General features: G+C 46.2%; 1 protein-coding gene across 1 annotated transcript; it reads right to left on the bottom strand.

Annotated features, from left to right (window-relative positions):
* Positions 1-774: 774 nt before the first annotated feature.
* LOC146183554 (uncharacterized) lies at positions 775-8413 on the bottom strand. Its single transcript, XM_084608372.1, has 5 exons — positions 8320-8413; positions 6465-6669; positions 5218-5456; positions 3270-3323; positions 775-833 (listed from the first exon to the last, which is right to left on the bottom strand). The coding sequence occupies exons 1-5, from the start codon at positions 8411-8413 to the stop codon at positions 775-777; spliced, it is 651 nt and encodes a 216-aa protein (XP_084464498.1).
* Positions 8414-23791: the final 15378 nt, after the last annotated feature.

The raw sequence follows: 23791 nt of genomic DNA, 5'->3' as shown, positions 1-23791 counted from the left end.
TACCTCGGTCGGCAGTTACATGATATATCTTTAACCTGCACTGTTCCCGTTTAGCACTAAGCCAAAAGCCTTCAGCACGTTACTGTGTCGCTATCATCGTCAGAGGACGATGATAGCGACGCGGTGCCCCATGTGTAACCTGCACCGTTCGCCCAACCGTTTCATGTTACAACTGCCCATGTTTATAGTGGTTCTGCCATGCAGGATGAATCTGAGCACAGCGAAATGTTGCTGGCGCCCCAAATGAATCTCGCGAATGCAACTCCGATGAAGAGGATCGTAAAATAAATCCGCGGTAAAAACAGGACCGATGCAAGGAGAAAATACCTGCCGTTTGCACTATTTTAATTTTACGAATTCCCACCAACAGGCCTACAGCGATGCTCTTCAAGATTAATAACTTGATCGATATGGACACCTGCAAAGAGACTTTAGTGTGAAAGCCTTTCCCAATTAAGCATCAAATGAAACCCCTTACGAGAAAAAAATTCACACAGGAGAAGAAAAGAGAGCAGGCAAGATCATATTGTAGCGAACTCCCAAATTCTTCTCGAACGAAGGCAACCATTAAGAACATCACAGCTGAGTCTTTGACAGCATTTCACCGTACCGTGTTCGTCGGACCATGGTCGGAATTGAGCGGCTGACACACGCGCGTGCCGCCGCCACCGCCCGAGTCCGACCGTGGTCAAACCTTCTGTCACAGTTTTTCGAACTCCGGACAGTGGCAATAGCGCCGTTGCTCTCGTAGTTGTCTACCACTGGAAAATGCAGCTAAGCAGACTGGCCACACAGCACGCGATGGTGCAAGCCTGCACTGCCCCCGCCAAGAACTGCGGGAGCACGAAGCAAACATCACGCGCATGCATCCGTTATTTGTGTTCCGCGTTTTTTTTTCAAAGCAGCAGGGTAGTCACGCAGGCTACGGTTGGGCCAAGGTCTAAGGAGCTGAGGCATTAGAAAACCGATGCTTTCGGACAGCAGTACGCCACCGACGGGGATAAGGGCCGACGCACATGGTGGGCCTCAAAAACACGCAGGAGGACAGTCGGAGGAATTTATTGAAATAACAGCCTCGAATACCTTTGTGAAAGAGCGCGTCATTGCTTTCTGGTGACATCGTTAAAAACCCCGTGGGCGAATTCTATGTCCACTCGCTGTGCATTCCCCGTGACGAGTGGCTTTTTCCTCTCGAACGGCAGCCGATGGTGTGGTCGCCTTCGTCGTCGAGATGACGGGGGACCTCGGATGTTCTGCCTCTCGAAAATTCCGCTTCACGTTTGCCTCAGGACATGATTCTTGCGGGGGTGCAGCCTGGGGCAACTCCGCCTCACTTGCCTGGCCCTGATGGCTTAGGAGTTCGTTGGCTTCCATCGCTATAGATTGCAGAAGAAGGCTTTTGCAAGTCGACAACGCCGTAGATTTGGCACTCGGTCAAGACGTCACCGATTTCTTCTAACGTTTGCTTAGAACGCTGTCTACGCTACGCTCGTAGCGCGGCGCGTGACAGGGTCCAATGATGAAGGCGCGTGAGACGTACTGGCGCGCCACCGAAAGCCGGAAAAAGAATTGAAGTTACCTGTCTATTGAGTAACACGCCTACTAGAAACAAACTGTGACGCTTCAGATCTCCGAGATGAAAATCCTCCTTATAGAAACGTTTTTACAAAAGATATAGACGTGGTTTACTGAAACCTCTGAAAAATTGAACTTATGCATGGCGCCTATAAGGTGAACCTCTATAACTCAGCGACCGTGATTTCTTAGAGACGAAAAAAACAAGTCGAAACCATTCAAATCAATGAAATAATATGGACAAATTAAAGTTTGAGGGCACTAAACTACACCTAAAAGGGTGCGACGTGGCAACATTATGTCAGCGATCTGTGGACTTCCCTCTGCAGACTATTCGCGTACTTTGGTGTTCGCTTAATTAGTGAACCTGTTATTAGTGCATCACTTATCTGATATATCACATTTGCGTACACTCGCAAGCGATCATATTCCAAGATAGGTTATCGGTGCAGCGCATACAACGAAGACGAGAGCAGACACAGCGCACACAGGACGATTCTCCTCTCGTTTGCGTCGCATGTGCTGCAGCGATCATGTCTAACCAATACGCCCAAGCGTCTACCTTGTCTACAAGAAAGATTGCCTGAAATGAATGTTACACCCCGCTTGACCCAAGGTCAACTACAGGCCTGATTGGTATGTTGGATATGCTGACTATCAATAAAATAGTGCAGAAAAGGAGTTATCTTTTTGGACGTCGCACATATTCACACCTCGAGGATTAGACGATTGCAAGAGCTTGAACTTAGTGCCACAAGGAAGAAAGACTTGAATTTGTGGCAAACGGATGACGATTAGAACCTGGCCATGCCCCGCTTTTTAGAAGACAACAGCCTACACGTATTCGGAACATGTCTCCAAATGTCTATATCGATGTTGAATATGCATTTTATCCATTAATGCAACAGATGGAATGGCCTGTTTTCTTAATTTCACGAAATATATACGTTTCATCACAGCACTACACAAAGCTTCCAACCAATATTTGTTCACAGGACGAAAGCCATGCGGCGTCCGCAATCGCCGTAGCAACTAAACACAGGGCCATTGTCGACGCATACGAAACGACGGGCGAGTGATCACACACAAGGAGGGCGATGGCACGAGAGGCGTGGTGACCACGTCGGGCGAAAGTCGGATGCAATATTTGGAGCAAATTCACCTGTTTGTAAAAGTACATGATGTCAAAAATTCCGCAGATCATGAATCAAGTTCATCCGGCATATATGTGCCTGCGTAATTTCTGCTCCGAATTCTATGTGATTATAAATTAGCTTCTATACAAACATATAATGCAGGGAGCGATGCTGGCTTCTGAATCATTTATTCTGCTGCGGAAGTTTCCGATCATGTGACTAATGCATCACGGTATCTCCAGTAGTCGTGGAAGATTTTTTCATGCGGAGGTTTCGTGATATGAGTGCAATTATAACAACCTGGCGCCAGCATGCTGCCGCCTGCCTAAGGCCTTCTCGCGATTTATTTAGGACGTGAGATTTAAAACGGGAAGTGAAATTATCTCGTTTTTTTCTCGATCCTTTCATCATCATTTTCTGTGGAAGCAGCTATTCGATTAACCAGTTCCCTCCAACTCGATCATAGAATCCGGTCTCCTGACATCACAGAATCCGGCGACCAATTTTACGTCTGACGACATGAGCGAAAGAGAAACGAACTCAGGCTTGTCAACTCACCTATGATCAACGACGTTCGGTACGTCGAGGATGCCAGGCTGCGAACAGCCGACGCTGATGACACAAGACAATTTTCACCGACATTAGGCACTCGCGCTCCTCATAAATAGTTCACCTGATTCACGCTCCTCAGTTTGTGGGACTGTTAAGCTTCATGAAAAACGGTTGCTAGAGAATTTCAACGCAATAACGTTAGGCCCCGTTTACCAGAAAATTCGTGTCGGCTCTGCCGCGGCATTGTGGGCTAAAAATCAGCGGCATGGAAGTGGCAGATTGAAGTTGGCACATGACATGGCCGTGCATTCATTGGTAGTCGGATTGTGTGATTTCATGAGAAGACATTACATGGCCTAGAAAGCAGGCGCTCCAAACATGGACACCACCTTTGAATCAAGGACTGATGAGATAGGGATCCCGCCCTCCAGGGCCTGTCAATGCAGACATAGGCACGCGGTCCCTAAACCGCACAGGCAGGTTGGGAAGGCACGACTAAACAGCATATCTATACCTATGATGGGCGATCTTTCATATCAAAACAACCGGTTATTTATACATGCAAGGTGGCAGAAGCCGTTCCTAGGTTACGTTCATACAGCATGGTTAAAGCGGATGTTCAGATCTTTGATGAGTATCTTTCGTACAGTTCGGTACATTGCGGCTGTTTATGCCGAAAGTAGGTGTGAGATAATAGAGGAAGAAATTAAGCGAACTTTGTTAAGTCAGGTGGAAAGTGCACGTGGGCGCACGACGATCCCAAAGGGAAAGCGCAGACAGGTTCAGTTGATGCTTGCGCGTAATACGCTTAAGTGGGGGAATTTATGTGCCGCCTCCTCCTCAAATGTTTACAGCACGCGGTTGCACAGCTCTAGTTTTAAAAATCGTGATAGTGAAGACGTCATATGTGACGACTAGTACGGATACAGATTTTTTTCTAGCCAGTGAGCGTTTTCAGCAAAATGTCCCAAAGTTAAAAAAAAAAACTAAGAAAAAAAAAACGGAATAATGGAAGCGGAAACAGCCCACAATTCACGTGCTATATAACGGGTAGCCCTGACGAAAAGTCTTATTGTATTTATATGTGTCATATTACGCTAGTTTTTCGAACATCAGCCTGTAGATACACAAACAACACAGCTGGCATTAGGCGTAGGTGATATTCTTTTGGGATGTCTTCATTAAGGATCCCGAGAGCTAGAACGAATTTACAGCCCTCGTTGGACCCCGTGCGCTTGAGATATTTCAAAGCTCTGAAATTCATAAATGCGCAGCAAACACGGACTGAATTACTACTAACATGCACAGGATTAAGAGAATGCAATTATTAGAGAATAATAAAAAAATAATGCTACCATATAGGAATTTTAGTGAAGGCTTGAAAGCGCCCATACAAAAAGCCGCGTCCGCAGTACGCGCTGCGGTAAGCAAGACAGAGAGCCTCAATAATGCAGTTATTTCTAAAACTATCATCGTCAAGACATATTTGGACAAAATATAGGACAAAAAAATGGTAAGGCACGATATCAGAGTAGGCGCTCTGAACGAGGCACTAGAGCCACTTAACCAACTAACCAATAAAGGAAAATCTTTATAAAAACATTAGTACCTGAGATCGTGGAATAGAATTACGTTTATTCACATTAAGTGCAAACGTAATGAACTGGATGCAAACTCAATTTTCGCAATGGAGGCCTTCATATGGAAACGTTTTGTACAGAATGAGATGTTTTCCGAGATCCTGAAGATGCGGGCTCATCCGCCTATGTGGAATTGGCTGCATGATCCTGCGGCGGCCGGAGGTCGCAGCAGGGGCTCCCTCGCTGCCTTCTTCCGAGATACTAAAAATACAGGCGCGGCCGCTTATGTAGAATTGGCTGCATGATCCCGCGGGAGTCGCAGCAGGTGGGGTCCCCGCTCTCCCTGTTGGTCGGCTCTAAGCCTCGAGCTCGACCGCGCTTTGGAGTGGACGGTAGGCAGTGCCGCACCGGACCACCAGTACGCAGCACCAAGGCAGGAAGCGGGGAACCATCCACCAGTGCCTCCTCTACCGCGGGTAGCAGACACAGCGTTAACGGGAAGGCCAGTCTTGGTTGGCACTGCGACAGCAGCCGGAGGTGCAGAATACGGTTCGAGTGCATGGCTTCCTGGTGGTCGTCGATGGGCTCCTGCAGCTGCTGTTGCTGCTGCAATCTGGGACCGCAGGAGGAGGACACGCTCCATTATCTCCCTTACACGAATTGCGCATGTGCTACGCATGCACGCACTCGCTACGGAAAAGGGAATACGCCAAGCAGACTGATCTTAACGGTCGCGCACTTTCAATGTGCGTAGAAGGCCCACAATTTTGCATCGGACGCATTCTTCTGCGAAATGGCGGTCCAGCAGGTATTTTATTTTACTATTACATTATCATACTGAAGTCTCAATTCCTAGGGTCCTTCCTTAATATATACCTTGTCTTTGGGATCAAATCAAACGCCATGCTAAGCGCAACAGTCCCAGTTTTGTAAATCGCGGCCATTGATTTCCCTTTACCAAGCCGCACGTGAATCACTGTTTAAAAGCTCAAAAAGGTTTGTGGGTTTACATTCCCTTCGGGTACGATACTATAATGCAAATATCCAAGAAAAAGAAACTATGCTTGCGTCGAAAAGACAACGACACATTACTGAACGTAGCTTGGTGATGTGTTTTTAGCAATTGTCATTCAAACTTTGCTTACACTGTGACACATTTTACACAGCCATGGCCATGCAGACAATGCCATTGTAAAATGTTTCACCTCGTAGTGATGCGCCAAGACCGAGTCCACGGGCAGTGTGCAATCCTGACAGATGTTCTCAATACGGACGCAGTTCAGAAGCATGAAATCAGACAACAGTTGCTCAGGCTGACAATTTTGAGACATTTAGTTCACGCTGCCAGCAACAAACCTGATATGAAACACCGTAACTTGTACATGAACAGGAATACATCTCTTACAGAGCTTAAAAAAAAAACTGTATTGAATAAAAAAAAAAAGCCCACAAAAGTTTATCACAGTGCCGTGTACGCAATTGCATGGGTGCAATGAATGTGAAAAGATTCCCTATCCAAAACTTTACACTCATTTGAGCATCAAGGACAGCCTGGCAAATGTGGAACCCACTGTGAACCAGGGTGCTACCGGCCGGCTCTCTGCCGATGTAAGTCCCTTACCGGGGCTCGATGCAGTGCTTTGACGACTTCGGGTCTTCGAAGACGCCAAACTCGCCATCTGCGAGCGTGTGCATGGCGTCCTTGGAGACGGACCCGGCCAAGATATCCGAGTCCGTCGCTCTCGGTGTCCGGAGCCTACGGCAGGTCCCACTCGAAGAGCATGATCGGCGATTCGGGGCGAGAAACACGGCATCGCGCTCCAACACTGCAGAGGAAATGAAGCCACACAGAAGGAGCCTTGTGTAGTCGCCCTCGAGAAATCTTTTTGGCACGCTTACGAGAATTACGAATGACGCTCGAAAGTCCGCGCAAAGCTACGTTTAAGACAATGCGTCATCCTGCGTTCGGGCCTCATTTTATAAAATCAGCGTCAGATAAAATGTAAACAAGCGAAGCGGTATATGAACAGATAACTTTCAGCAGGAAGCCTTCAATCTTAAGAAGCCGCGGTAGTGTTCCACATGAGCGCGCTCCATGCATCGCATAAGGCGATTTTTTGTTATGAATCGTCGACAAACTACGTCTGCTCGAATCATGAAGTGTCTGTCGCTTGATAGCAATAAGTTCATGTGACGGGCTCGTGAATGTACCAACGCGAAAACTGTATCTGACTTCAATTTTTCTTCTGGAGGTCGTATTGCGTTACCCCTGAAAAGTACTCAAATAATCCTACGCATAAATGTTTTCCCTGCTTGGGGCGAATTATTTTGCACATGGCCGTTACGTTCTCGTAGACTATTGGCGAATATTCACGACAATCGTGCGACTTTGTGCCTTTTTGGACGCTTTCCTCAGAAATAAGCGCGTTATTTGAAATTTAATTGAAAAGCAACCGATATCGATGGCCATTCTTATCCCGGTGATTGCCGAGTTGGCATGTCGCTAAATCCTCCAAAAAACTTTTATCCAGGGCGCGAACTCAGATTTATAAACAGTTCAGTTCACTCAGTGATATGCCAAACACCTCCTCATTTATGTATAGTTGTCACATCAAATTACTATTTGGAGTCAACAGCACGGTCATCTCATAAACAAGCACTCCGATAAGACCGGCTTCTTCCTGCACGCTCCGCTGGTAATTAACGCGTGTTACGTTACTCCGGCTGGGAGCTATTCAACACGCTTTATTCACCTCAGCGAAGCGCTTCAGGCCCTACTTCTTCAACGTGGCTCAGTGAGGTGAACCCGCTTGAAGGGCAATTAGAGCCTCCTCAATAGCCTGAGCCTTGGTTACTTTAAAAGATAACCAGCGGGTGGGTGAGAGAGAACGACGTAAAAGGGCGCAGTTCACATTTCGCGGCCGATCTGATCGAGGCTGAATATACAAGAGGCGCTGGGTTGCACGTCAGCCTGCTTGTCTCTCTTTTTTTATTTATTTATTTACCTGCCCACGTCGCTTCTTTAGTAACTGTTGCAACTGTGGCCGCTTACGAATTTGGCGGTTTAAAATCCCAACACTGGGGCACCTTGTGCTTTTCCTTCTGGCTTCCAGTTTCGCAGGTTTGCATTCTCTTATCGTATCCACGAGCCAGACGTATTCTCAGGCATGGACAATGTCCAAGGAATTTATAGTTGTACTTTTGACACTAGCAGGCATTTAAGACAGCAGCTGAGACGCGGTAACACCCACACGTGCATCAGCCGCTGTTACGTCTGTTATCGGACCCAGCGCATGAGCGCTAGGCACAGTACTCGCTCCTCCGACAAATATCCTTTTTTATCCTCTCCCCGAGAGGGGCTTTGTATAATCCATTCAGGAGGACTTTTGTCCACTGAATGATGAGTCAGGAAATTCTTCTGCGCGTGTCCTTTGTGTTTAGCCTTTTAAATACCACCCTGCGGTTGACTGCCTCACCCTGCGCTTCCTTGCCAATGTCGGACTGGAAGTACAAGAATACGTGCGAAGCCCGCAAACCAGCTCTGCGAGTGCCATCGTTGAGCGGCCTCATCTCGGAGCTGAAGAACTCGGCCCCTTCGATGATGCTGTTAGCATGAGCTCCAAGAAGGGTTTCCAGAGGTATCCTGCAAAAAAATTCAGTTAGGTTTTCGACCACCTTGGGGGAGGTCTTCATTTGGTTTCTTGCAGTTGCACGAGGAGGCATTCGCGCCAATAAGTAACTACACTTGACACCGACCCAAACATTTACCCGACTACACAGGGCAATCAAGGAAGTGGGAATGTTCATATATTTTCGTTCATTGTGAGACGCAGCAATAATGAAGACTGTATAGCGTTCGAATACAGGAACACGAAGAAGAATTTCCATGCGCTATATGGGGTGTCTCCATCGTATCGGCCATGTTTTCGAGTGCTAGAGTCTTCATCGCGAATAACCAGCTTGCACAATCATCTACCCTGATTAAGACAGAGAAATATTCATTAGAAGCATCACATACCGTAGCGAAACTACAGTATTTACACTTAATACAACGCGACGACGTATACAAACGTTGGGAAGTTCGTGTTCGGAAGAAAACAAAAAAGTTATTACGGTTAAAACCATACATGACAAAATTACTTTTGACGAGGAAAAAAATTAAATTTCATTACTGATTACTTTACTGAAAATCACAGAAAAGCAAATAAACTACATTACAATTACTTCTACTGGGTAATTCAATTACTTTTAATTACTTTCTTGTTTCCATCATGCAAAAACTAAGCAAAGCTAGTAAACAAAACTTGTTCTCCAGACGCGAAGCACACATTCTTTCGTCGTCCCGCCAAATTCCATCCCAGAGAGCTATTCTTTATCTATTTCCTTCAGCACATGCAATTGCAAAAGATGACTGCGAAAAAAAAATGAAAGCTGAAGCATGGTCGAACGGCCGTGAAATGACTGGCGAACCCAGCGTCTTCCTGGCTGGAGCAGTCTCCGTCATTTGAAGGGCCCGAAGAAGATAGGGTATTTACTGCTTCCGCAGTCCCAGGAATCGACGTCGGCATAATATGATCACTGCTCAGTAAAGCTCAAGCCACGGTGGCTCACGCCATGAACCCTTCCGCCTATCTCCCCCTTCCCAAATCCTCCCCCACCCTGTGGTGACGAGTGTAACCAGGCACCACTGTGCATGTCCTCCGCACGGGGGTGATCTCGGAAGCCATGCACTGTGCCCTAGCTGACGCAACAGGGAGTGCCACTCCACCACACTCCAGTTTTCAACTCCAGCCTTCTTGCACCATCTCTCCCTTCGGCATTCCCTCCACGCCTTGTATCCTGCTGCTTGGAGAATGGTTGTCATCATTACACACGAGGTCTCAGACGCAGATTCTGGTCTTAGATTCTGTCTCCTTTTACCGACCCGTTGCGCTGGTTTCGGCTTGCCGCACGTCCCTCCTGCTTTCGCGGCACTCTACCCTGTTGCCTATTAAACGAGTAATGGCGCACTTTAGTAAAAGTAGTTTCGAAAGGAGTTATTTACTTTTGCTTCAAAATTACTGCCAAGAAGTAATTCCTTACATTACAAATTACCGAAAAAGTAGTTAAATTACAGTAGTGTCACTACTGTAGTTCAATTACTGCCATGTCTGGTAAAACCGGAGCTAACCTAATGAAACCATACATTTTGCCATGCCGTGATTTGATCTAAGAAAAAGTGAAGCGCGTCACGTAAACTTGACGCGTACGAAGCCTGTGACTCAAAAGCCTGCGCCCGCCCCAGAACTGGCATTTACTGTACACTGCCCTCTTCCGTCCTTTATATATATATATATATATATATATATTCAAACAGGAGGTCACACAGCTTTCCCGATTATCTATTTTATTCCAACAGTTTCGGACGGTGGACCGTCCTTCTTCAATATATATATATATATATATATATATATATATATATATATATATATATATATATATATATATATATATATATATATATATATATATATATATATTGTGAAAGAAGGCCAGGTCGCGACGCCAAAGTCGTGACGGCAAGGCAAGGTACGCCGTGTCAGCGTTTTAATCTGATGGAGAACCCAGGCGCGTGCTGGAGACGGCGCCGCGGGCCGATGACGACGGTATGTACAAAAGAAAGAAGACGATTATGGTATGTACAAATGAAAGAAGATCCGTGGAAGGCTCACAACAATATATATATATATATATATATATATATATATATATATATATATACATATGTTTGTTACCTAGCTTCGCTGCACGGCTCCGAGTTTTCCAAAACTTTCGTTTCTCCTCAGAAATGACACGCCTGTTGGTGGAGATTTCTGGACAAGCAGCGGAAAACAGAAAAATGCCTTATATCCGAACATTAGTTCTGACTATGCGCGAAGTGCATTCACAACAATGTGATATTTAGAAAAAAAAAACTCGCGTTACAATTGTGTAAATACGGTATTCAGCACGCTGTCATTTTGATACAGTACCAAACAAAAGCTTTCATAAAGCGACGAAGGATATTTAACATGATTTTTAATCCTGTGCAAGCTGTTTAAGGAATGGCAGCCAATATTTCCTGGCGAGAGTTGAATCGCAGGGAGCACAGGTGCCTCTTGCCGGAGAATGCGCCAAAAGGACTAAGTGGTTGCACCTGCTCCCGTATTGGGTCGTCCCATGAGACCCACTCTGGCACTGCTGCAGTCCTAGCATAAAGCGCGTATATCAAGGGCACTCTTTGTACCTTTAGTGGAACACGAACGACACGCGGGGATAATTGCATTATCCTTCTGGCCAAAGGCGCCAAGTGCTTTGTTCAGCTTTTGAATCGCGCTCGGACTTTCAGAGATGTGGGATTGGGCTCACTGTGCCCCCCTGGTCTTCTTTCACTCAGTAAGGGGCTGCCGGCGGCGGGGGCGCAAAACCTTGTATCAACACATGCTCCGACTCTTCCGCGGTTAATTGCAGACATAAGAGGGAGGGCCGGTTGAGGTTGGAATTTAAGACACCACTTTTTTTTAACTTTATTTTATTAGACAGAATAGAATGAATCCGCTTTCATCTGCAAACGAAGCTTTCTACAAAATATCTCCTCACCACACAGTGTAAAATGTGGTCTAGTTTAGACGTTCGGCCGACTGGGAAGCATCTAGCTGGGGATGTTCACATGAGGCGGCAAATTGTTGGGGGGCAGTCAACATCTGACGTCCTTTGCGTGTTGGCTGCGGCTACTCCCGGTTACTCCATTGTCTGCTTCGTATGAAATAACCTACCGGTAATGTGCACACAAAAGCTGCGCAATGGGTTGGCGCTTCTTCTTTACGTGCACTCCAAGCCCATCGCGGGGAAAGGTGCACAAGCCAGCAGTTCCCCATGCCCGAACACTACGAGCTAGCGTAATGCAATGCATTGAGTTGATTGTGTTGTATGCTATATACGACCATTTTGTTCTGAACCAGGCTTCGTTTTCTCGCTATTTATTTCGAAGCGGTTTTTATTTTGAGCTTTCAAATCTTTACATGTTTCGCCTTCTACAAGCCGGGCTGGCGATGCCATGAAAGGTGTATATTCGGTCTCCTTACACCGTACCCTACTGCCATGCCGTTCCGACGCGGGACGCCGGCACATCCGACATGTCAGCGGCCGTGGATATACAGAGCGATTGCCATCCTGCTGCAACGGAAGGAAGCAGTTCGACGCAGAGTCGCACATCTGCGCCATACGGTCACAGCGAGCCTGAACCCACCGAACACGTCTCCGCAGCTACGCGGTCTGCGAGATAGCGACGACCTGGGTGACGCGTCCCCGTTAACTTCTCCGCTGTCGTAATTAAGGAAGGTGTGATGGCGTAATGCCTTCACCCCACAATAGCGTCTAAGTCAGGTACCTAGGCATGCGCGCCAAGCTGCGTGTAGGTGGCCGAAGCGAAGGATCGCTAATGACCGTGAAGGTTGGAACTATAATTTCTCAGATAAGCTGCTGCCCTTATCTTGCTTAGCGAACTGACGGACCGTCCGTATAACAGTTTCTCACCTGTAGTAACCGGACATTGACGGCGATGTATGCCCTGGTGCTCGGTCTTCTGCCGCAGCTGGTCCGGAACGGCGCCCCATGACGTGCTCTCATTCAATTTCCTCCCTGCGCAGGTCAGACTACCCACGATCAGGGACCGAGTTCGAGCAGGGATCCTGGCTTTTTCTTCTTCCTTGATAAAAAAAAAAACTATTCTTCTTCTTCTACCTTGATAAATGGTACTTAGCCACGAAGGGGGATAGGCCAGGGTTGAGCGTGGACCGCCAAATTTAATGCAGATACTGAATTAGTGCTATAAATGAAATATCGACTAAACAAAATAAACCTAGGATTTAGGATCACAGAATTGAATGAAAGCAAAAAAAAAAAAAACACACAAAACACTGAGCAACGTTTTTGAACTTAGCAAATTTTATAATACCGTTAGCAAGGGAATCTGTCCATAGCTATGATGTAGTTATGTAAATAATGACAAATTTGAGCTAACGCAAATGCTCTTGTACTCGCCCCGAAGGAGAGGAGAAGCGGCACCGACAAAGTAAATTGCAATCTCGAGCTACAGGGGACGCCGCTTCTTCTTCTCTTTCATATTGGCCTCTTGAAACATTGTAAATAACCACATGGGGGGATTGGCCGAGGTGTCGTGGCCTATACAAGGAAATTTCCACAGGCGATTACGTCAAAAATATTAGTGGTTTTTGCAGGAATCTCGGACTCCGCTTGAGTCCTCCGTGGGACTTCGAGCACTCCGCCACAACGCCGGCCTTCTTTTTCTTCTTCTTCACATTTCTTCTATGGCAGAATCAACTGTTTCGCAAAGAACTGTAGCTTAGAGCAGGGGAAAAAAAAATATAAGCACTGTAGATCCTGCACATAACAAGTGCGAAACTGTCAGCGTTGCCGCGGCTGTTTTTGCGATAGACGCTTCTTGATTTTTTTTTATTTATTGTTATTTTTTGTTGTCATCTTTAGTTTTTAAATTTTCATCTCATATAATGTGATTTTTATTTTTCCAGCATTTGTACTTATTTACCAACGACAATGCCATCCTGCATCCATAGTCTAGACAGGGACACTCTCGCGAGAAGATGGCGTGGAGTCAAGTTCGATGCAGAGGGCTTTCGCGCAGCCCGTGTGTGATTCCGAAGCAATCGTGCTTTACAATCTGAGGAGCTATACGAGACAGATATCGCGATCAGCGTCGCCAGGCTGCTGCCAAGCGAGGTTTTGAAATCTGTTGCGGCGTGGCTTTGCTAATTTAGGTGCAATAACGACGGAGTTTGCAAATCATTACAGCTGCGTTTTTTTTTTTTTTTTTGCGACAACAGGCACAGCTGGTGGCGTTCTTGTGGAGCGTTTCGTGTGACTGTGAGGCGACACGTTCTCCATTAAATTTGGAACTGAAAGGCGCAAAAAATTGTTTGTCGCTTTGGACAACCTCGGGACCTGATGGTCTGTCAGACAAATTCTATACAAGACATTTAAATATGTTTTATCCCCTTTCCTACTGGAAATTTTCGAGACCAGTAATTATGTGGGATCCATACATGGTCACTTAAAAATCAGTATGTTTAAATACTAACATTGATGATATGAATAAACTCCAATATGTGTACGGCTGCAGACCTATCACGCTTTCGAGTGCTGACTATAACATTTCCACTAAAGTTTTCTCAAATCGGCTTCAGTTTCGAGTGTTTACTTTCATTGGAACTCATCAGACATGTGGCTTGAGAGTCCCGTGCATGCAATCTAATCTACATGCAGCTTGTAGTTTTGCAGTTCTCCGTTATAAAGCTCAGAATTTGACACTACTGTAATCTGGCCTAGTAAAGGCATTTTATTGGGTCTCCCGTTCGTTCATTTGTCCGCTCTTTGATCGGGAAAATATTCGTTCAGCTGTGCCTACTGGGATACGTATTTTTTATAAACAATAGTCTTCATGCCGGAATATAAATGGTTTTCTCTCACAACCAGTTCCCATACATTCCTGTATAAAACAAGGGTGCGCCCTGTTCCCACTCTAGTTCGTTGTATGCCAGAAGACACTTTACATAACTGTTATAATTAAACGGCTGATCATGTCATTGGTTTTGGAAATATGGGTAACGAATTGAAGGTATTGGCTTGCGCTGATGATCTCAGTTCTTTTTTTTTTTTTTTTTTTTTTTTTTTTTTGCGCCAGCTAGCCAAACATTGATGAGGTTATTCGTTTAAGGAGAGCTTTAGCTCAGTGTGAGATGGTCAGTTTAATCGTTCTAAGCGTTTCGGTATCTGGTTTGGTATGTGGGGAACGACACCCGCTCAGTATACTGGTGGGACACCTATGCTACCAAAGTACCTCGGAGTCCCTTTGACTGCCTATAAGCACAGTGCGCATCTCTAGAAAGATCATGTTCCCTACTCCTTTGCGCTGCGTAACGACCTCTGTCCCCATGGTCTCTCTATTTTTGGCAGGGCGTATAATCTCCCTTTACTTTTTCGGGTTGTAAGCTCTGGCGGCCTTTGCGTAGTCCACGTACAAGTCCGTCAAGCGTTTCGGGCTTTATGATGTAATACCCTCTGATGAGGGTCTTTAAGGTATTAAAGTGATGAAGTGATGTGATGTGATACGTACCCGATTTCTTCTGTATCGTTTTTCCCCACTGGAGAATTCTTATTTTTAGTTTCGAGAGAGGGTATGTACAAGGCTTTAATTTCTATGCTCTTCCAGTCACCCATGTACCTTGTTTGTATTTAGATTTGCTGGGACATGATGTACTCCGACTAGTACAAAAAAAAAAAGATGTTTCTTTCGCCAGTAGGAAGACTTTCTTTATAAGCTACATACTGAGACTCTGCACGTTAAAATGCGGTTAGGAAAAAAGGACACCTTTCGTAGCTACGGTGCATTGCCGCCTTTGTGAATCTCCAGAAGTATTTCAGAATTTGTTTCATTGATTGCAAGGATTCAATACCGCTCAGGGATGTTATGCAAGTGACATTGAAAAAAAAAAAAAGTGGCGTTCACTCTTAGTGATGTGCCTTGCATATTACCTCTTGTTAAAAGGTTTGTTGACTAGGTATGTCCTATTGCGCATCGTATTAATCTCACACTCTTTTCGTAATAATATGTACATACATAGTCCATGTACATGCAACATTGTTTCGGTATAATAAATCCCCGTATGGAAGAAAAAAAAATTCGGCGCGGAGTGGCGGTTAGCGCTTGGTTTGGGCACGGAAGAATGGTGGTTCGATCTCTGTCGTGGAGTGTCAGTTCATAATGAGATGCTTTGGCGACACGCACTTATTACACGCTCTGGTGATGCCACTCATGAACCAAGAAATCCGTTCCCTCTAAAAAACTTTATTGACAGAAAGGAACAGTTTTCGATCGTGCGTTGCCCTTCACATGATCACTTACAGGAAGGCGGGCGTTTCACTACATAGTTTAGTCTGGCGAACTTTTGTCGCGAAGCTGGCTGTGCCACCCTCTCTGCTTGCCAGGAGGCATTCAACGGCATCTGTCTGGAAGGCTTGAGATCACGGGCAGAAGTTATTAAGGTGCCTTCGCGATTGTTTCAGGTGTCTCAGACGCCGAATTTGAAGAGTCAATTCCCAGTAACCTTTAAATTAGAGTGCCGCTCGTCGCGATGGTCGTTCTGAACCCTGTGGCCGTTGACTGATGTGTATTGATGACACCGAGTAGCTTTATTTTTTGTGGAACGAGCTCACTCAATACACACTTAGTTTTAGTTAACAGAGTAATTCATTAAGCACATGATGCCACCTTTGAAGCTTCTCACAGGGCTTCAGTGCTTGAAGCTGAACGTTTTTTTTTTTTTTTTTGAGGTGGTCATGCTTCTCTGTCTTAATTCGTCTTTATCCGCGAAGAGGTTGTTATCAAGGTCGCCCTAATTCGTCTTTTTTGTGACATTTTCGTTTGTTATGGTTTTGGTGAACTCATCGCAGCCCGTGCTTTGAGCCACGGGGTTGCGAAGAAAACGAGGAGCCTTTTGTTGCGCGAGCCTGGCCTGCGAGGCTGGCGCAGTTCCGTTGGAACGTTCGATCCAACAGTCGCAGCAAGGTCGCCTCCAATTTGCCTCCAGGCCCATTCCAGCTTGAATCCAGCCCAGCATCAGAGACCGCGAGGAGGAGGGTGGCGTGTTCAGCTCCCTGGATGACCGGACACGGCTGTCCGGCGGCCGGCTCTGACGGCAAGCGCTACCAGCAGGCCTAGCTGCGCAAGGTCCTCATTCGCCTCACCGTCTTTCCACAGGTGAGAAACAGCGATCGGATTTGAATTCATAAAACTCCTTTCCGATTGCTGTCCGCGCATTTTACGGCCCTACTTTGGCCGCACTTCATGCTCTAGCTCCTTTTGAAAAAGGCAGATCGATGGGAAAGTGGCGCGGAATAGAGCAGAAGAAAACAGCGACGCAGAGGCAACGTGTTTTATAATGCTGACGCTGTTTTACATTCCTTTAGGTTTTGCCTCCTCCCCCTTGGTTGAAGAGATCGCCAATGCATGTTCGCCGTTTCACCTACTCGCGATGCATCAGTGTTGCGGGGGGGAGGGGAGGCGCGTGTTCTTTTTCTGTAGCCTGATCCTGATTTCTGTAATGTCGCTTGCTACGAGCGGTCTCAGGCCTCGTTTTCAGGCATGCAGTAGTGCATTTCAAATGCCTCTGTGTTCAAACAGATTATTTTTTTCAAGAGTTGAAGCTTGCTGCTTTGCATGACATTATGTGTACGGCTGTGTCGAGGGCCACGCAGCTCCAGAACATTTTTGTGGTTAAAATAAGCTTACAGCTGGGTTTAATTTTTGTTCTCATAAAATAAGCAGCTCGCAAGCCTAACGAATTAGAAGAAAGGCATACAGCTTATATTCTCTCCCGTCTGCGCACTGCTAATTTAATGTGTCGTATCATGTACCAGCTGGCCCGCATAATTCCTGTTTGTTATTTTTTTTTCCCCGCCTTCTTCAAAATTCACACGATTTGGCGCTGCGCAGCATAGCAGACAGCCTCGTCCTTATGACGTACTACGCTTTCCCTCAACCTTAGCTAATTTTGTTTGCATTTCGGTGGATGCCATCTCTGTACACTCAGTCTACCATGCTCCACTTAATGACATATCTATGTATGAGGTGATTTGCACCGTGGATGCTTTGCCAGTCAGAGGAGCGTGAATTCTGGCCGAGATTAAAAACAAGGACGAAAAAATTCCTCCGCGTTCGCAGTCAGGAGGTGTTTTTTTATAGCACGGCGGCCTGTCCTGCCTACGAGCTGTCGCGGTCCGACTGATGCGCACCAAGAGCGCAATGAACGCAGTGCGCGCCCTTTTGTCGGCTATAGCGCGTTACCCACAGGACCTGCGAACCACCACCTGGCTGACCAGTCTGCACCTCTTCACCTGATACAGGAGATCTACAGCTGTTGGTTCCTGCTATTCCCCAAAATCGCTGATATGGCCAGAGCACAGCAGCCTTGGCTCAAGCCTAGGCTTGGGAGAGGAGACCCCACGGAAAATACGGGTACGCACTTCGGATTGTCTGGAACGAAGCCGTTGCCTATAAAGGTCGATGTTGCTAGAAGGCTCTCAAAATAACAGGCGATATTTGATTTTAGGCACGAGATACGTTCTATTGTTTATAGCGAGGGGCGACTATGCTAAAATTCGCGCCCGGTATTACCACATAATCTGCCAGAACTTTGCAGTAACAGGTCAGGAGCCGAGCATGGAGGTCTGTGCAGCAACCCAGGCTTCAGTTGTCAAGGTGTCTGAGGCTCATGAAAAAATGAAGGATAATAAAAGGCGATTACAAATAAAATCATCTGTACCTGATAGAAGTGGCAACTTACCAACGAGCCTGAGCACAGTCTCGTCTGAAAAGGCTAGTCGGAATTTTCAGCACTGTAATGATGTACGTTGACAAAAGCGCTACACGCAAGCGTGCCTCATTTTAACCTATTTTTGGCTCCCTTTCAAAGCATAGTGGACAAGAGAAACAACGTATAGATTAATTGAGGCCGATGACGGGACTTATAAGGAATGTTCACATATATGACGACCGCGAAAATGTTGCAAGCCCCAGATATTAAGAAAGTCGCTGTCAAACTTCCTAGACTCGCGGAGAGAGCTCAGGTGCACTTAACTTCTTGTGCGCATCGTTGCTGTTGTAAGGTGGTGCCGACCAGCGGCATCTCGTGCTAACGTTCAGCGAAGCCGGTGATAGCACGAAACTGAGCTCTCTTCAAGAGAATAGTAACATATTGCAGTGCCTTTGTCGAGACGTACAGACGCTTCTGGTCTCGCCTTTATGTTGAAGAAGCGTACGCACAAAGCGCTGATGATATTGTGCCAAGAGTGTGCTTCCTAGACATTATCGATGTAGCTCATACGATAATGTCTAACCAACATGCCCAAGCGTCTACCTTGGCTGCTTCCTAGAATTCTTTGTTTAGACTTAGGAGCAGTATCACTGCTTCCTAAATATTTTCCCGTCACGAAGTAAAAGAAACTCTAAAACATCAAAAGAAAATATTAGGTTGGTTTGTTTGTGGGGTAACGTCCAAAAGCGACTAAGGCTATGAGAGACGCCGAAGTGGAGGACTCCGGAAATTTCGACCACCTGGGGTTCTTTAACGTGCACTGACATCGCACAGCACACGGGCGCCTTGCTGTTCGCCTCCATCGAAAAGCTGCCGCCGAGACCGGGATTCGATCCCGCATCCTTGAGAAAAGAAAATATTAGCGCTTGTTGATAATTATTCATTCCTATTTATACGAATCACTGAAAACCGCCGCAGCGCTTGTTGATAATTATTCATTCCTATTTTTACGAATCACTGAAAACCGCCGCAGCAACTTGCTTATTTGCAAAACGCAACTTCAGTGCTTAGGGCACAACAAACTCGCATCTCTGGTTATATAACGGGTTGCGAAACTTCTCGGAGACCCTTAGAAACATATAGGAGACTTTGCTCACTCTCATGTGATCAAAGTACGAGTGCATTCAATAGCCTCGTAAGTGGTGTCATACACGATGCGGCGGTGTATGAGGCTTCATCCGTGCATGACGGCTGTCTCATTTTTATGTTATAATATAACATAAAAAGAGAGATAAGAGTCCTGCGGTCTCAGTTTGGTCACGCAATGTACCTGCGATAATAGTTTTCCCCCGTAGAACGGGTATAATTTCAGACCAATGATCTTGTTGATAAATTTATGCACGGACATCTGTTACATGTTACATGTAACATGTAACATATAAGCCTGTAGGTGCGTAGATATTCGCGGTTATCGGAGGAAGCAGCGATAAGCGGGTGCGTTTCCTTGCATGCCTTCGCGGACAATCTGAAGCGCCGATTCCCGACTGATATGAGCAGTGTGCGCGTCTCCACTTTTTTGTGCAGAGAGCTCTCATGGAGTGGCGGCTCCTGGTTCAGAGAACAGCCAGTGCTTGAAGGCTCACGTGGCTATGCCCGCAGATTGGAAGTGCAATGAATGTTCTCCCGAAGACAGCGTTGAACTTCTCGCTGTCAATGACCCGCATGTGGCTGCTGAAGGTTCCCAGGGAAATGGCGATGGTGGGAAGACACCCCCGGCTGGCACCAGCCGCAGGTGAGCACTTGTACTGACTCGCCTAAGGGATTAACGATCCTAAAATTGTGGGTGTTATGTAGTTAAACCTTTTTCAATTTTAATTTCGATACCATTAGGAACCATATAGGCTAGGAATACTCATAGGCCATGTCATTCATCCAGTTGTCAGCTTGGAAGCGACGCAACCAGAGTAGAAGTGGCAGTATTCATTTCGATACATTTATTTATTAATTTATTTATTTCCGATACCTCAAAAGCCCCATGAGTGCGGGGGTTCTACATGAGGGATAGGTTTGACAGGATTATCGCGATTAACAGAAAAAATGTTCAATGGCGGTTTTGAAATGGCTTGGATTAAAACGAACGACGATGTCAGCGGGAAGATCGTTCGAGTCGATGGTGCGTTGTCGTTCGAGAGGGGGGGAGGGGGGGTCATGTGGCGGATAGACGGCCAAATTGTGGCCGATGTGACTGGATGTCCGGTGAATCGGCGTAATTACTGCTGTGCTAGGTAGTAAGACATGATAAAATTTCTGCAATAAACAGAGTCTAGATATTTTACCTCTAGACTCTGTTTATTGCAGAAATTTTATCATGTCTTTTATCAGAAATTTATCAGAAATTTTATCAAGTCTAGATATTTTACCCCCTTCATGGATCACTGCCTTGTCGTGGCGGAGGGGCTTGCGAAACTCGATGAAGTCGTGAGCTCTGCTGTGTAGGGCCACCCAAGATAGACAGGTCACGGCAGAGAGTTCTGACAAAATGTGATTCACTGGAGAAGGTAATGGCAACCCACTCCAGTATTTCCTGCCAAGAAAACCCTATGGCCAGTCACAATACCATTATCGATATGGCACCGGAAGATGAGCCCCCCAGGTTGGAAGGCGGCCCACATGTTACTGGGGATGAACAAAGGGCGATTCCTAGTAGCTCCAGGACGAATGAAGCGGCTGGGCTAAAGCCAAAAGGACGCTCAGTTGTGGATGTGTCGGGAAGCGACCGGAAAGTCCGATGTTGCAAGGAGATATATCACATAGCAACATGGAATGTAAGATCTATGACGCAAGGTAAACTGGATATCGTCAAGCGAGAAATGGACAGATTGGACATTGATATCTTGGGTATCAGCGAGCTCAAGTGGACCGGAATGGGAGAATTTAACTCCGGCGACCATTATGTCTTTTATTGTGGGCACGAATCCAAGAGAAGGAATGGGGTCGCTCTCATAGTAAACAGAAGAATGGGCAAAGCAGTGCTAGGGTACAACCCCAAAAACGACCGAATGATTTCACTTCGGATCCAAGGTCACCCTTTCAACATAACAGTTATCCAAGTCTATGCACCGACCACTGCTGCTGAAGAAGCTGACGTTGAGAGATTTTATGCGGACCTACAATGCCTTTTAGACCGCACCCCATCATCAGACGTCGTTTTTCTCATAGGAGACTGGAATGCTAAGGTCGGGAGTGAAGAAATATCCGGAATTACAGGCAAGTTCGGTCTTGGTGAGCCAAATGAAGCTGGGCGGAGGCTAGTAGAGTTCTGTCAAGAAAACAACCTGACCATAGCGAATACTCATTTTCAACAGCACAAGAGGCGCCTGTACACATGGATTTCACCGGACGGTCTGTACAGGAATCAGATCGATTATATTATTTGCCGGCAGAGATGGAGAAGCGCTATACAAGCAGTAAAAACAAGGCCTGGGGCCGATTGTGGCACCGATCATCAGCTTCTTGTTGCCAAAATTAAGCCTCGATTGAGGAAAACGCAGAGAACTAGAAGGCCTTTCAGGTATGATCTGGATCAGATTCCATTAGAATATGCTGTGGAAGTGAGGAATCGATTTCAAGAATTAAATCTAGAAGACAAAGAGCCCGAAGAGATGTGGACTGATGTTCGTGATATAATACAAGAAGTTGCTACTAAGGTAGTTCCAAAGCAAAAGAAATGCAAAAAAGCAAACTGGTTATCTGAAAAGGCTTTGCAAATAGCTGAGGAAAGGAGGATGGCAAAAGGTATGGGGGAAAGAGAAAGATACAAGGTTCTCAATGCGGATTTTCAGAAAATAGCAAGGAGAGATAAGAATGCCTTCCTGAACATACAGTGTCAAGCAGTTGAGGACAACAGCCAATTAAGGAACACAAGAGCTCTGTATAAGACAATCAAAGATATCAAAGGAAGCTTCTGTGCTAAGCTGGGCGTGATAAAGGACAAACGAGGCAAGGACCTCACTGAAGCCTCAGAGATAAAGAAGAGGTGGCAGGAATACACAGAAGAACTGTACAAGAAGGACCCGATTGTGCAAACCCAACATAAGACGGTTGTGATTACTGATCTCGAGCCGGGCATCCTGAAGAGTGAAGTTGAATGGGCCTTAGCCAGCCTTGCTAAGAACAAAGCTAGCGGAATTGATGGCATTCCAGCTGAGTTGCTTCAAAACCTCAACCACAACGCTGTTAACACACTGCATACATTATGTCAAAAGATTTGGACAACCCTGCAGTGGCCACAGGATTGGAGGAGGTCAGTTTACATCCCCATTCCAAAGAAAGGCAGTGCCAAAGATTGTTCCAACTACCGCACGATTGCGCTTATTTCGCATGCTAGCAAGGTGATGTTAAAAATCCTGCAAGGTAGGCTGCAGCAGTATGTGGATGGGGAGCTTCCGGACGTGCAAGCTGGGTTTCGCAAGGGCAGAGGAACTAGAGACCAAATAGCCAACCTTCGCTGGATCATGGAAAAAGCAAGAGAGTTCCAGAAACCCATTTACTTCTGCTTTATTGATTATGCGAAAGCGTTTGACTGCGTAGATCACAGCAGATTGTGGCAAGCTCTCCAAGAGATGGGAGTTCCAATTCACCTCATCTGTCTCCTCAGGAACCTTTATGAAGGGCAAGAGGCCACTGTCAGAACTGGGCATGGTCTTACTGATCGGTTTCCGATTGAGAAAGGGGTGAGACAAGGCTGCATACTGTCGCCCTGCCTATTTAACCTATATGCAGAGTGCATCATGAGTAAGGCCGGTCTGGACGAGTCTTCAGCTGGAGTGAAGATTGCTGGAAAACGTATCAACAATCTTAGATATGCGGATGATACCACTTTAATGGCGGAAAGTGAAGTGGAACTCAAGAGACTTCTGATGCGCGTACAAGAAGAGAGTGAGAAGTTTGGGCTTAAACTGAACATTAAAAAGACGAAGATCATGGCGTCTTGCCCTATCAAGTCCTGGAGCATGAATGGACAAGAAGTGGAAGCTGTGACAGATTTTCTGTTCTTGGGCGCCAAGATTACCTCGGAAGGAGACTGCAGCCATGAAATTAGGAGACGCCTGCTTCTGGGAAAGAGAGCAATGGTTAGCCTTGACCGCCTAGTAAAGAGCAGAGACATTAGTCTGCCAACCAAGATCCGTATAACCCGTGCTATGGTTTTTCCAGTTGTGATGTATGGATGCGAGAGTTGGACTGTGAAAAAGGCTGACCGCCGAAGAATTGACGCGTTTGAATTGTGGTGCTGGCGAAGACTCTTAAGAGTTCCTTGGACTGCCAGAAGATCAAATCAGTCGATATTGTCGACCATAAACCCTGACTGCTCATTGGAGGGTCAAATTCTAAAGTTAAAGCTCAGCTACTTTGGTCATCTGATGAGAAGAGAGGAGTCGCTGGAGAAAGATTTGATGTTGGGAAAGGTTGAGGGTCGCCGGAGAAGGGGTAGGCAGCGAACGCGATGGTTAGATGGCATTCTCGAGGCATTGCAGATGAAGCTATGTGATGTTAAGAAGATAGTGAGAGACCGGAAAGC

Source organism: Amblyomma maculatum, chromosome 7, assembly GCF_055883805.1.
Source record: "Amblyomma maculatum isolate TAMU_Amacu chromosome 7, ASM5588380v1, whole genome shotgun sequence".
Classification (NCBI taxonomy): Eukaryota; Metazoa; Arthropoda; class Arachnida; order Ixodida; family Ixodidae; genus Amblyomma; species Amblyomma maculatum.
The sequence above is the reverse complement of the archived record's forward strand: the minus strand, read 5'-3'. Positions and strand labels throughout refer to the sequence as shown.

What these genes read in the sequence shown, in the direction of transcription:
- LOC146183554 (XM_084608372.1), bottom strand. Translation starts at nt 8,413, where the DNA reads ATGAGGCCGCTCAACGATGGCACTCGCAGAGCTGGTTTGCGGGCTTCG. An exon ending in ACCGTCCACTCCAAAGCGCG is followed by an intron (nt 3,324 to 5,217) that starts GTCGAGCTCGAG and finishes TTGTGTCATCAG; the next exon opens with CGTCGGCTGTTCGCAGCCTG. An exon ending in CCGAACGTCGTTGATCATAG is followed by an intron (nt 834 to 3,269) that starts GTGAGTTGACAA and finishes GTGCTCCCGCAG; the next exon opens with TTCTTGGCGGGGGCAGTGCA.